Source organism: Ursus maritimus, unplaced genomic scaffold (assembly GCF_017311325.1).
Source record: "Ursus maritimus isolate PB19 unplaced genomic scaffold, ASM1731132v1 scaffold_30, whole genome shotgun sequence".
Lineage (NCBI taxonomy): Eukaryota > Metazoa > Chordata > Mammalia > Carnivora > Ursidae > Ursus > Ursus maritimus.
In genome coordinates, this window is record NW_024425564.1 from 1,289,366 (window position 1) to 1,302,837 (window position 13,472).

Consider the following 13,472-nt stretch of genomic DNA (forward strand, 5'->3'; position numbering starts at 1 on the left):
CGGCATCCGAAGGGCGCTTGAGGAAGGCCGCAAGTCTCTGCCCCTGGTGACTGCAAAGAAGCCACCCTCGCTTCCCTTGGCACCTGCCAAAGGACCAGCGGCCCCACTCGGCTGGGGCGGGGCCTCTGCTAACCTCCACTGCCTGCCGCCTGACTTCAGATCTTCACATTCTTATGCAGGATACCCCCCTGCGCCCCTGAGCCTGCGTCTCTACCCACTCTCGAAGCGGCCCACCAGGCTCCAGGCTCTGATTCCCCAGTCCGCGCCTGGGTCAGAAAGGCAGAGGTTCTCATCCTGTCTGTGGTAGGATGGGCCTCTCAAGTACAGACTTACGGATTCCGGTTCCAGGGCCTCCTCTGGGACCTTCAACTCCTTCCCACTGCCTACCTTACATACTTTTTCCCTCCCGCTCTGCGTCTTCCTTTCTGGGCTCACACCAGCAGTCCCCATGGTCTGGTCTCAGGGTGAAGGACCAGCTGTTCTACCAGGACACCCTGCACACTCACCACCTACCTCTCGTCCCCTGAACCGCGCGGCACACGGGTTTTCACACCTACCAAGTCCTCAACTCTGTGTGACGTGCCAGAAGGCAGTTTGCTAACTGGTAGAAAGCTCACACCACCACCTGACTTCTAGTGTCCCTTTGCAGCCGTGCTTCACCTCACAATTACGTCAAAGAGACACAGTGTTCTTTGTCCCTGGATAAAAATGGACACTTGGTCTTCAATATAAATGCAATGCATGGATATTTTTTAATGTAATTTTACAGAGGGGGTATCCACTCTCGTTCCCACACTGTGCCTGAATGAGTGCCTCGTCTCAGTCCCCACCTCGGCTGTTACCACTTTGCCTGTGACAGTCACAACCAGCAGTGCTGCCCCCTCTAGCTCCACGCGAGTCTCAGTACCTGAGCCACTCTTGGCCCGGCCACACTCTTCCTGCCGGTTAACCCTGTATCCAGCCAGTTGGGCAGGAGTCCTGGGAACCTCTGTGGCCTCCAGAGTGTAACCTTCTCTTCCTACTAGAGTTGGTCCAGTCTCTTTGATGGGGCCTCTTTCTGCCTTAGTCCTGGGGCTTCGCATTCCTGCTCCCAGCTTAGCTGGATGCCAGGCCATGGTGTGGGTGAACATGGTCTCCAACTGCCAGTCCCCACCTGCCATTCCATGTCTCCTCAGATGCTGATCCGCGCCCAGACCACACCTGAGTCTGTGTGCCCTTAGACACCGCTCTGGGCCTCATCCGCGGGTGCCACCAGGCCGAGCCTCAGCAAGTTGGGGCCGGCTCCAGAGCCCAGCCCAGCTTCCTCCCCAGGCAGGAACATGAGGTTCCCAGCATGCTGTGTTCTGAGCCAGCTGGATGGGTTAGGCTTTAGAGGCAGTGCTGTTCTGATAGGCTACCCTGCAGCCCCCCCCCCCCACTGCTGAACCCCTCCTCTGCAGACTCGGAGGATGGCCATATCCCAGCTAGACGGCCTCCCCTTGCCATTGCTGCCAGCCAGTGATGGGTGGAGATTCCTCTCCATCACACATCCCCACTTCTGTCTCCTTCTCTTACTCTAATCTCACATTAACTCACTTTTCTTTCTCTGTTCCCCAAATATCAAGTGGAAACCATTCTCTGCTAATAATGACAGCACACACTTATTTAACTCTTACTGTGTGTGTTCGGCACTGTTTAAGCACCTTACACGTATGGCCTCCTAGCATCCTCACGACGTTTTGAAATATGAAACATGAACTTTGTTTTACACAGGAATAAAATGAGGCACAGAATTAAGGAAGTCCTTCAGAGGGCAGGTGAGCAGCAAGCTGAGGCACCCGCTTACAGCCCATACTCCTCACTACCACACTTCTCAGGACCCACAGTTTCAGGCTTCTGGGCACTTGGGCTCCCAACTGCTTGCCCAGCTCTCACCCTATGTGTTTAGAATCTTCCTGGCATTTGTCTTCTTGTTCTGGTCCTAACCCTGTGCCCTCTCTCCTGTCCTGGCTGTATTGTGCTCTGTTGCCTTTAGCCTGGCGGCGAGAGAAAGCTACCCAAGGACTCTAGAGTTGCACTGGGAAATCTGCAGTGCGTAATCCACATGCATGCCATCGAAAGTTGACTGAACGCCCAAGGAGGGGCTGCCTTTAAGGTCCACTTTCTGGGTCCTCTTCCCCGTTTCTGGCCCATGTTGAGTCCACCCCACTCTGTAGGCACCACTCCTGACCCCAGCCACAAGTAAAAGATGCATCCTGACTTCCCTCCTGCCTTCTCGCAGCCAGGTCCCTCTGAATCTTTGCACCCCTTATCATAGCTGCTCGAGAGCCGGCTTCTGCTTCAGCAAATGCTGCAGGGTGTTTGACTGCCAGCAGGGTCACCTTCTGAGGACGGGTTTGTGGCCTACTGAAGAGCTTCCTGACAGTCTCAGCCTCCCCTCACTCAGCCCACATCAAGCAGCTGGGTTATAAAAAAGGGGAACTTGCTATTTAGAAGGGAATCAGAGAGAGCTGTCAGCAGGACATAAATATTCATAGAGGGAGGTTAGAACTTGAGTCCCTAAAACCTTGATTTGTGTTCGTCCGTTTAAGCCTCATTAAAAAGTGGTAAATGAAAGTGGGGATATTCAGTGGAACTGCAGATAAATTGGGCTTGTTCAGATAAAGGCCTCTGACTGCCAGCTCCACAGGCCCTGCCCAGAGCACGACAGCAGATTGGCTTGGCCACTTGTGGTTTGCCAACCTCAATTTAAAGATTTTGCTTAGCATGAGTTCCCAGCCTTGTTCTGGCCCAATTACCACTTGTTTGGGCACCTGGTACCCTTCCAGAGGTGTTTAGGGACGGAGATCCCCAAGCTGCTTCTTCCCAGAATGACGTGCGAACTAGCACTTGGCCCAAGGGATGGCAGGAAGCAAGCTATCCCAGGACTAAAGATGTGCACTGGGTTAGCAGCAAAGTACATAGTCTGTGTGCAAGTGTAGTTGCTTCTCCTTCTAGCTTCTTCGAGCTTCTGTGGGCGCTAGGGGAGGGTTTCAGGCTCTAGTTGCTATGTGAGGTCTAGATCTGTCCCTAGCTCCTTGGCCCCATCCACGTCCAACCAGAGTCACTCCTCCATGGCTACAAAGACTGCAGCAGGCCAGGCCTTCTGGTGACCACAAAGGAGAGACCGATGGCCACCATTCTAGGATAGGAGCTACACAGTCGGGCATCTTTAGGAGCCAGGCCGTCACATACACAAACAGAATGGGCCAATCTGGGTGACACTTGATCCCTGGGCTGTGAGTTTACACCATAGGCCCTAGGGGTTCCCAGTCTAGGAAGGTGACGTTGGACGCTCATAGCTGTGATGACCTGGTGTGCTGTCAGCCTTAAGAGAGGAGGCCTAATTCGTTTGCCAAGGGGAGGATGTGGTACTTCTCCAGCCAAGGGCAGCAGAGAAGGCCTTGTGGAGGGGGTTGTGCTTCAAGAATTACGCTTTGGGACCTAGTGTGGAGTTTGGTGCCCTGCCTGTGGTTTCTACACGATGGCAGCAGCAAGCCTCAGGGTCCCCAGGGTCTGGGCTGAGGGTGCTGCTGTGATGCGTGGGCCACGTGGTGGCCTGAAGCGCCTGCTCTTCTCATCTAGCCCCACAGACCATCATATCAGGCCGCCACGGTTCCCTGAGCCTGGCTGCCTGGTGCTTATTTCCCTGCAGTACAGGTTCCCGGATGGCCTCTGGCCTCCCCAGGCACAGGCCCCAGCTCCTTGCTGAGGCTGTTCCCCAGGACAGTCCTACCTTTGGTGCCAATTAGCAGAGAAATGATACAATTACCAGGCAGTTACCTCGGGGCTCTTCAGTTGCTCCCTCCCACAGGGCTCTGCTTCTGGAGTTGGAGCTGGCAGCAAGCTGAGGCTGTTGGGAAGGGACTAGATGGTGTGTCATTTGGGGCAGGCATTGGGACAAGGCAAAGTGGCCGACCCAGAAATGGCTGGGGTAGGTGCTGAGGAGAGGGGCAGAAGGCTTCAAGTGCATCTCTCCTGACACGGACCCCAGAACACCTGCCTGGGACTCTGGGATCCACACTTGGAATCACTGATTACCATCTCCACAGGGGCCTTTCTAGAAGCGGCTAGATACAGAACTGGCTGAGACCAGTAAGGAGAGGGGTGCTCCAGTCTGTCTCAGAAAAGTCATTCCCTTTGGGGATCTCAGTCTCCCATTTGTGAAATAGAGGTCGTACTTGCAATTCCTCCCAGGGATGTGGCAAGAGTGAGTGAAGTCAGATGGAAAGTCGAGTGTCCTGGGGACCTGAGGCACTATTCTGTCAGCTGCCGTGAGGGACACAGGCCCTCTGAACCTTCCTGCCCACTGAAATCTGGGCTCCCGCCAGCAGGGCAGAGGTGCTGGAACAGACCCGGGCCCAGAAAGGTGGCTGATGAGACAGACACCTGGAGACAGACGGACACAGATGAACTTTCAAAGCCACATGTATGATACCAGGAACCAGGCTTGGACCATCCAGTCCAGTATTTTACAGAATATTTTCCTACAACTCATATTTGTCCAAGAACACAGCTCTGAAACTATAATCAAAACAAATGGGAAAACTGATACCTTTGGCAGCCAGCCTTTGAGGAGCTTAGCTATTTTGCCCTGCAAGTTACGGCTGCCTTGATGACAGACAATGTTTTTGCACAAGAACCAAGTCAGAAAGAAACAAGTTTTTGAGCTGTGTGGGTTGTTTTTTTTTAATACTCAGTAATTTTTTTTATTGATTCTCATGGGAGAATAGATATTAACAACTTAAGACTACCTTAAGAAGTGTGTCAATGCAAAAAACACCCCTGCTTTTTGTCCCTGAGATGTCTAATCCCCCAACCCTCACGTGTGTGGAGCTCTAGGGAAAGGCGGCACCTCACTGCATTCTCGGCTGGGCCTGTGCAGCGGGCGCCTGCCTCATTCCCGAGCTCTGCTGGCTCCTGCTGTGGGCGCAGCCAGGACGTGTGCTGGGGACACAGAGCTGACTGAGGGACTGCTGCCCTCTGCCCCGATCCCAGGCTTGGTCCAGAGGGGCGGGGCCGCTGCGAGAACCTCAGCACACCCAGAGCTGTTTCCAGTGGGGCTCAGGCCTCACTGTGTGGAGGCAGAGGACAGCAAATCAAAGCGGCTGGGAGGCCAGGGCCAGGGGAGGCAGGGCGCTATCCAAGACGACTCCTAGAGGCTCCTTCCTCCCCATCCCAGGATCCCAACTGTTTTGAAAGTTTTAAGGCTCTGCCCCCCATCTCTATCTGTCGGGTGTGCCGTGTGTTTCAGATCGATGGGCTGGAGGAGAAGCTGTCGCAGTGTCGGAGAGACCTGGAGGCTGTCAACTCCAGGCTCTATGGGGTGGAGCTGAGCCCAGAGGCCAGGTAATGTGTCTGTCCCAGACTCCTGCCTTCTCCCGACCCCTCATATTTATCCTGGGGCCCTGGCCCTGTGCTTCCATTCACCCTACCCCTTGCCACTGGAGATTTGGGCTCCTGTTCCCCTCGTCCATCCTGCCCCGGTATGTCAGCTGCCCCTGAGATGGGAAGAAAAGGGCTTGAGCCATAAAACTCCTTCTCCCCTCACAGGAAGTCTCTGGAGAAGGAGAAAAACAGCCTGATGAACAAAGCCTCCCACTATGGTAAGAAAGTTCCCTTTACCAGCCCCATCCTCCAGTCCCAGGGTTAGGAGGGGACAGACAGCCCAGGGAGCCCATCAGGTCATAAGGATCAAGAAGGTTCTTTGGGAGGGAGCCCCCCCCACCACCACCCTGCGACCGCCCCGCACCCCCACCCCTCTGCTGAGGCCATAGGAACCCACTGTAAGCCTGGCAGCCTGGAAGGAGAGCAGGTCTGTTCCTTTGTTCCAGGGGAGATGGAGAGGCCTGTGGGTCTGTTCTTCCTCTGTGGGATGAAGGGGAATGGTTATGGTCAGGTCCAGAAGAGACTCTCACATCCACCCAGACTTGGGAGATCTGTCCTCCCCCACCCGCCTCTCCCCTCCCACCTCACACTCCATCCCAGGAAAACCCTAGAGGTGAAGGAAGGGCTTCTGTGGGTGGAGCAATGCTGCCACCTTCTGGACACTGGGAGCAGAGCCAGGTAGAGCCAGCAGGGTGCAGAGGAGAGCGGCTACGTCCACTCCTACCCCAACCCTGCCCCAGCCAGCCTGAGAGGAAGATGGTCTGCAGAGGTTCCTCAGACTTCTCGGTTTTGTTCTCCCCCTGAGAGACCAGACCTGCCAAGAATCAGCCCCAGAACAGTCCAGGTGACAGGGAATCTCCCAAAGGGAGTTTGAATCAATACTGTAAGCACAGCACGTGTACACACACACACCCGTACCTGGGCCCCAGTCTCAGTCTGGCCTGCCCAGAGCTGACTACCTACCCCCTCCTTCACACAGTAGGGGAGGGATAGCCATTCTGCCTCAAGCCTAGCAGTTTTTACCATCAGCCCTCAGTTTACCTGAGAGGTAGCACAGTACCGCCCACCTGCACGTCACACAAGGGGATGAATGGATGCCCTGTGGGCACACCCTGCCTTCTCCTAGCATCCCTGGTTCCAGCTTAGCTGGGCGTCCAGCAGGGGGCAGGGCTGGAAGCACCGATGGTGTGGCCCCACCCTGTCCCTACTCCAGTATCAGTCCCCAAAAGTCCCAGCCGCCCTGAGTTTCTAGTCGGCCAGATGAGACCCCCTGAAAGGATGAGTCCCATGAAGCACCCCACCCCCACCCCCCGCCGGCAGCGACAGGCCAGAGGACTCACCTGGTAATGCCATGCCAACACCTAGCGTGGCTATCAGGTGTGGCCTTTTAGATGACCCCCTCACACGCTCCATCCTCAAGTTCCACTGCATTTGAAGAAAAATGGCTGAGCAGCATTGGGTGGTGGGATTCCTTTGGGCCAGGATCTGTAGCCAAAAGGTGGTGAGAATCTGGGCAGATCAAGTAGGACAGTCATTTTTGTGGAGAAGCAGCAGAGAAGCTGGGTGGGAACACCTCTGCTCTCAACAGTGCGTACACCCATTTGCCAGAGAAGCAGAGGCAGAGGAGGGTGGCAGAGGGGTCCACCTGTTCACCACCCTGTTCTCTCCTAGAGAAGGAGCTGAAGCTGCTTCGGCGGGAGAACCGGAGGAACGCGCTGCTCTCTGTGGCCGTCTTCATCCTCCTGAGCCTCGTCTACACCTACTGGACCCTGTGAGCCTGAGGTGCTCCACGGTCGGCACAGGCTTCCCCTTGGCCCCTGGTCACTACCAAGCAGGCCCTCCAAGCCTCAAGACAGCCAAGGTACAGGAGCCTTTCTCCCCAGCCCAGACACTGCAGCAGGGCCTCCTGTGGGCCCAGCCCGTCTCGCCTCCTGGTCCTGCTGTGGGGCCTGTGTCTGCAGAAGGACTGTGTGCTGGTTCCTCCCTCAGCCCAAGGGAAAGGCAATAAAGAACAGCCAGGCTGCTCCTGTCTGCTGAGTAAATGTCATGGTCTGACTGCAGCTGGAGGCTAGTGGGGGTGGCCCTCAGGAATCAAGGAAGAGAAGATGTTCAAGGGGAAGTGCTTGGCTTAGAATTCAGGAGGGGGGAAGGGGCGCTGCGAAGGTCAGTCCCCAGCTTAAGTGGGGAGTAAGACAACGGAAAGCATTTTTAAAGCCAAAACTATTCTGGGAGCCATTTCCAGGGCCTAGGCATGACGCCACCCATCCACCGCCCCCACCAGACACACTGTCTTGCCCTCCAGTCAGTGCCACTGCCTGTAATTATGGCAGAAAAAATGCAGCCTGCACACAGAGGGTGACCGGGGACTTGAAGTGGTCATGTGGAGGTCCCATGGGAGCACAGAGTTAATCCATCTTCAAGAGGCAAGCAGGGCTGGTGAGGCCTGGCAGAGGAAGTGGGCAGCAAGAGCCTTGGTAATGACCGGACAGACTTATGGTGACAGTAGTCAGTAAATCAGGCAGGGCTCCTGGGAGAAGCAGTAGGGGCAGGGCCGACCGGAGCGGGGGCCAGGAGCAGCAAACACGTATCCCCGCCCTCAACTCTGCTCCCAGCCCCAGGACCGGGAGGGTCAGGAGTGGGAGGCCGGAGCAAGGCAGAGCACAGTAGGGCTTGGCGTGGAGACTATACCAATTAAGAAAGTGAAAACAAGGAAAGGAGCTGCCCCAGGAGCTAAGGTCGTGAGACATCAAGGACGGACCCTCAGGGCCAGGGTGAAGGAAGGAGCCAAGCAGAGGCAGGCTGTGGGAGGCCAGCACCAGAGCTGCGGAGCTGGTGGAGAAGCCGTAGCCCTGAGCCGAGAGGGGGGTGCCATTGGCACCTGCATGCCTCACCCCAAGTGCAGCACCCTCCCCCCTCCCAGTGCAGGCCCAGAACGGAGGGGAAGCTGGCCAGGGGTCAGCGAAACCATCTCTCCCTCCCTCTCTTCCTCCAGTCTAGTGACACTAATTGGTCTGACGCCTCTGTTATTTTAGTCACACAGACTGATTCTGGATTGTCACAGTGCCACCATAGAGTGAGCTGTGAGATTTATGTGAAGGGGGGAAGGTGCCTCCCTGTCCCGCTGGGCTGTAGGTTCATTCATTCTCCAGTCCCTGCTTCCAACAGGAGCTGCATAATTTCTTGGGCTCTTCCTGGGCCCCTCTCCAGAAGCAAGCAGCAGGGCCTGTGGGGCCCAGGAACTTACACAGGCTCTGAGTAAACCAATCTGCTTTTCCCCCTCTTCCTAAGCAGAGCTTCCCCCCTTCTCCAGCCCAAGCAGTTTCATCCAAGCCAATCCCAGACCACACAGCACCAAGGACAAACAGCCAATAGCCCCAGCACAGAGCCACACAGGCATTAAAAATATGTTTATCTTTAATGATCCAAGATTCTGCAAGACACACTGATATACCCAGAACTGGGTGGAAATACAGCTTTCTCAGCGGTGCTGCCGCCAACCTAGGGGGAGGGAGGGGCTGGATGCTGGCTGGAGACCCTCCCCCCAGGTACAGTTCCGACCTCACAGGGAGTCTCAGTGCCCTATCTCCATGGAAACCAGCCCAGCACTGGGATGGGGCCCTAGGGAGCCCATAGGAGCATCTCTGAGAGGTATTTCCCATTAAAAACAACCACAGGTGCCCTCCCCCACCCAAAGCTACTGCCCAGCTTCCCCTCTTCCCCCTCTGCCACGACAGAGGAAATGGAGTGACCACAAAAGGACAAACAAAAGTGACTGTACTTCCTATTGGGCAAGAAAAACGAAGGGAGGGGTTTGCAAGGTGGCTGTGGCAAATGGGGGTGCCATGATTGCCAAAGGGCCAGGTGTGACCCAACCCCAGAGATACCCCGTGTTGCCAGGGGGCCACTACTCTGGGGCATAGAAAAAGGCAGGTCTGCAAGGCTGCTTCCTCTTCTAGAGCTGCCCAGGTTCAGATCAAAAGGGGATGGGGCCCAGGAAGGCTCACAACCCCAGGAGGCAGTCACACCCCCTGCCAAGACACTACCTGTGTCGAGACACAGCGTCAGGGATGTGTGGCCCACATGCCTCCCTTCCCGGCCTGCGGGACTGTCAGAGGTCCGGCTGAGAACTGCAGGGAAGACCAGGTCAGGGGTCAGGGGAGGAGACAAAATCTTCTCCGACTTGGCATCAAAACAGAGCAAGTTCAAAGAAACAAAACCTCGATTTGTAGAGCAGCTGCCCCTGGCCTACACCCACTTAGGGTTGGCCCAATAAAAAGCTGGGCAGAGCAGGAGCATGGCCACCCTCAGGGCAGTGCACGGAACTCAGAAAAGTGAGTCTACAGGATACAAGAGAGAATGGCAGAGCCAAGGCCCTGCTGTTCTCTGACAAGTCCTCCGCCGGCCGCACGTTCCCTGAGCCTGACCTCAAACCCACTGCGGGAGCAGCAGCCTAAGGCTGAGCCCTGGCAGGCAGGTCTCCGGGGAGGGAAGTTCAAGAGGTGTCCCAGAAGGAACGTTAGAGTCCTCTGAAGGCCCCTGACTGAGTTCTTCAGGGAGAATGGAGAGGAGACCACCCACCCCTTAATGGCCAGGCTGCAGTGACTGCGCTCCCCAGTCCCTCTCCTTGAAGGGGAAAAAAAACCAGTCCTTTGAGCCCCAGGCAGAGCGCCCTGACTCAGAGAACGACAGGTCATTCGGCAGGGGTGGGCATCCCCACGCCCTCAGGCGCTGTGTGTCTGGATGAACGAGAGGACATCTTCCTTGGACAGCTTGTCTGGGTCCTGGGGCTTCTGGGAGTCATGCACACGGATGCCATCCCCCCACTCCCAGAAGAGCCTGCCATAGTAGCAGATGCTGGGGAGAAGGAAGAGAAAGGAGGTCAGAGGGCTGTACCCAGGTGGAGCAGGACCAAGAGATCACCACCCCAGCCCCGGCAACCGTGATTTAGAGGGTTGGTTCTTAAGGGGCGGGGGCGGGGGGAGCATCCTTTGATTCCGGGTAAGGGTCTTCCCTCTGGCAGCCAGAAGGTACCCAGTAGGCCCCAGTTCCTCCTTCCTCACTTCCGGAACCAGCTTTTCCCAACAAAGAGCTGCTGCTGCTAATTGTGTCCATCTGGATTCCTACAGTGACTGATATTCCTGGTTTACCTGTCTGTGCTGCTTTAAGAAAACAGTATTAGTGTGGCAACAGAAACTAGTGTCTGTGGCTGACTACAGGCACATCAGGGCTGCTGGCTGCTGTCAAAACCTAGGACTAACAATCTGGCCAGTGGACACTGGGTCCTAATGAGGGACGACTTTAGGACCTTGAGTCCCAAGGGGTATGGCTGCAGGCCCTCAGTAGGTTCCCACCATCAGGCCAGTACCGGAAAGCAACGTAAGCAGTGGCCACTCCAAGGGGCAGATGCCCTGCCTGGGTGAGGCCCTGCCCACTGAGGACCCCCAACCATCACAGCAGGTCCTGGCATCATTCGCCTCTCACTGAGCCTCTACCCAGAAGAGGGCCACATCCCCACCCTTGGGAGGAGCCCGGCCCACGCTCAGGAGGGCCCCTGCGTGGGCACCATCTTTCTCAGGACTTGGGGTGTGCCCCAAGAGGGCTGGCATCCTGGCAGGAGCACCTGAAGCTATGGAGGGGAAAGGCACGGAGGAGGGCCACTTACTGAAATGGGGCAATGGAGTCTGCAGGGAGATCAAAGGTAGAGATCTTGGTTTTCTTGTTGTAGAAGAACTTCCTCTTGAAGCTTTTGCTGAATCCCATAGTCCACGGCTCTGACAGAAGGAAGAGGGAAAGGTCATAAAGGACACACGTTATTCACGGGGGACAGGGGCAGACCAACATAGGGGTGTATCTTCCTACACTCCTGTTCTTCCAGTCCCCTCTTCCAAAAAGCAGGCAGAGAACGGCCTGTGAGCATACAGCCTTGATCACCAGCCTGAAGAGGCTCAAGGAGGACACCTAAGATAATTACTTCTCAACCTGCCACCTGCCACCAGGGCGACAACTCTGGGACCCTGGCAAAGAAAAGGCTCTGCTAGCTAAAGGGCACTGAAGAGAAAGGGATGGTACTGAGGATGCAAATGGCCAAGCTTGACTTTCTGGATCTGCTGCTGCCCCCTTGAGAAGGCCCTTTTCCTGCCATGAGGACATGATCTGTGCACAGACCAACCGCACTCCTCTCTCCCCAGCCCCAAACCAGTCCCCGGGCGGGGGCGGGGCCGGGGGGGGGGACGCAGTCCCCACCCCTCCAAACTACACCTCCAAGAAATGCCAGCCTGGCCGCTGTGCACCTTAGCAGGCAGCTTTCGGCTCTGGCTCAGTCAGGGTCTGGGCCATCCTCCTGGCCGCGGGAAAGAGGGCAGGGAGCGACCCCCCGTCACCTACCGTTCACCGTCCTGACGATGTAGAGGCCAGTGGGCACAAAGTGCCGGTCATCCCGCCCTGTGTAGCTGAGCTTCGGAGTGCCGCTGGAGCCCTTGATGATCTTCATCTCTAACCTGATCTCCCCGAGGTGAGTCAACAGGAAGTGTGAGTGCGTACATGAGCGAGCGAGCACGAGCGCGCTCACATTAGTCTCTGGCTGATATCAAAACCTCACCACCCACAGGATTTATCTCAGGATTTATCTTATGTTGACATAAGAAACTGAGGCAGACAGGAGCTGCTCCAGGCCACACAGCAAGGGAGTTTGTGCAGAGCTGGATGTAGGACTCGGGCTCTAAACTCTCAACTACACAGCGGAGGCAGGAGCGTGACAGATGGCCCCGCTCTGTCGCTGCTGTTGCGGTCGGGGTTCAGGATGACACCAGTAAGGGTAAGATCCGAGACCAGAGGTGCCACTGGGCCTTCAGTCCACCACCAAAGGCATCTCAGTAACCACTAAAGAGTTAACCCGAGACCATGGAGTCCTGGCCCAGCTCCTATGGCTGGCCGTGGTGGGCACAAACCCAGGATAAGACTCACAGACTGGAGCACCCTGCACACCACCAAGAATACGAGGAAGCAGCTCTGCCCCCTTCTACCCTCCAGGCTCAATCTCTGTCAGCACCAGGAGCTGGGATTTACAGCATTTCAAGCAGCTGGCTGCTCTGCCCCTCACAGGGACGACCGTAACTATTACGGCGTCAGTGAGCCCGTATTTCTGCCTGACACACACCCGCCCTGCTCCCCCCCGACAGGGTGCTGCATCAGCGCGCAGCCGGGGGGCTCGTGGCTGCAGCAGGGGGGTCAGAGGCAGCCCGCGGGGCCAACTCACTGCCTCCCCCACAACCCGGCTCTGCAAAAAACACTGCTGCACCCCCGACCCCAGCTCCTCTCAAATCCTGAGCTAAGACAGAGTCACTCACCTGACAAAGATCTTCTCCATCTCCTCTAGTCTGTACACCTCCTTCACCCTGTGTGTAGAGGGACAGAGAGGGGACAAAGGCTTCCTGGGGGCTCAGGGGGCAGACATTCTTATCTGGCAGCAGCTGGGAGGTAGGAGGCGGTGCCTGTCCTTGTCCTCTGCTTTGGGTCCCTGTATCCCCAACCCACCAGAATGAGGACCCCCCAGGCTGGCTCACCGCTGTTCCTCACAGACATGCCCCTAGCTCAGAGCTACCAAACACCGCCTTGGGCCTGCCCCAGGGCAACTGGGGAGCACAACTATGGTTATGGAAGAAGGGCGAGAGGGCAAGGTCGGGCAGACAAAGCCGTCTCCTCCAGCATTCCCACCCTAAGTGATCTTCCCTGTCACCACGAGAAGCACCGAGGTCAACACTCATGCCCAGGTCTGTTGCCATGGATTTTAGGGCTTCCTGTAGCAGAGTTACTTCCAAACAGTTCTAAGAGGCCTTTTACCACAGGGGGCAGGATTCCTCCACCTCTGGGGGCCCTTGAATACATCTTTGGAACTGCTACCGGGTAACGTCCCCAGGGCCCCAGCAACCAGACCACCAGCAACACAGGGAGGGTCCCTGGAAGGTGGCCCTCAGGACCTGGCAGACAGATTTTACATAAAGGGTAAACAGACACCTCAGTCTCTAGTCACATGAAGCCCCAAAGGTAATAACCTCTGACCTGGGAGC

At 56.4% G+C, this 13,472-nt stretch overlaps 2 protein-coding genes across 8 annotated transcripts in view; one reads left to right on the forward strand and one right to left on the reverse strand.

The window, feature by feature from the left end:
* CCDC167 (coiled-coil domain containing 167) overlaps positions 1-7,443 on the forward strand; it is a 19,383-nt gene extending 11,940 nt beyond the window's left edge. For 2 of the 3 annotated variants that reach the window (XM_040644656.1, XM_040644655.1), the window contains 3 exons: positions 5,273-5,367; positions 5,572-5,624; positions 7,083-7,443. In XM_040644656.1, coding sequence (XP_040500590.1) covers positions 5,273-5,367; positions 5,572-5,624; positions 7,083-7,414 — 480 coding nt within the window. In that variant the 3' untranslated portion in view covers positions 7,415-7,443. Of the gene's footprint in view, positions 1-5,272; positions 5,368-5,571; positions 5,625-7,077 lie in introns of all 3 variants that reach the window. The other variant, XM_008693373.2, reaches the window with a different exon arrangement.
* The window catches only part of CMTR1 (cap methyltransferase 1), a 63,345-nt gene that overhangs the window by 5,915 nt on the left and 43,958 nt on the right, over positions 1-13,472 (reverse strand). For 3 of the 5 annotated variants that reach the window (XM_040644653.1, XM_040644654.1, XM_040644652.1), the window contains 4 exons: positions 12,753-12,800; positions 11,791-11,903; positions 11,069-11,177; positions 8,803-10,260 (listed from right to left, as the gene is read on the reverse strand). In XM_040644653.1, coding sequence (XP_040500587.1) covers positions 10,128-10,260; positions 11,069-11,177; positions 11,791-11,903; positions 12,753-12,800 — 403 coding nt within the window. In that variant the 3' untranslated portion in view covers positions 8,803-10,127. Of the gene's footprint in view, positions 1-5,641; positions 5,887-6,746; positions 6,916-8,802; positions 10,261-11,068; positions 11,178-11,790; positions 11,904-12,752; positions 12,801-13,472 lie in introns of those variants that run through there. The other 2 variants (XR_005838728.1, XR_005838729.1) reach the window with 2 other exon arrangements.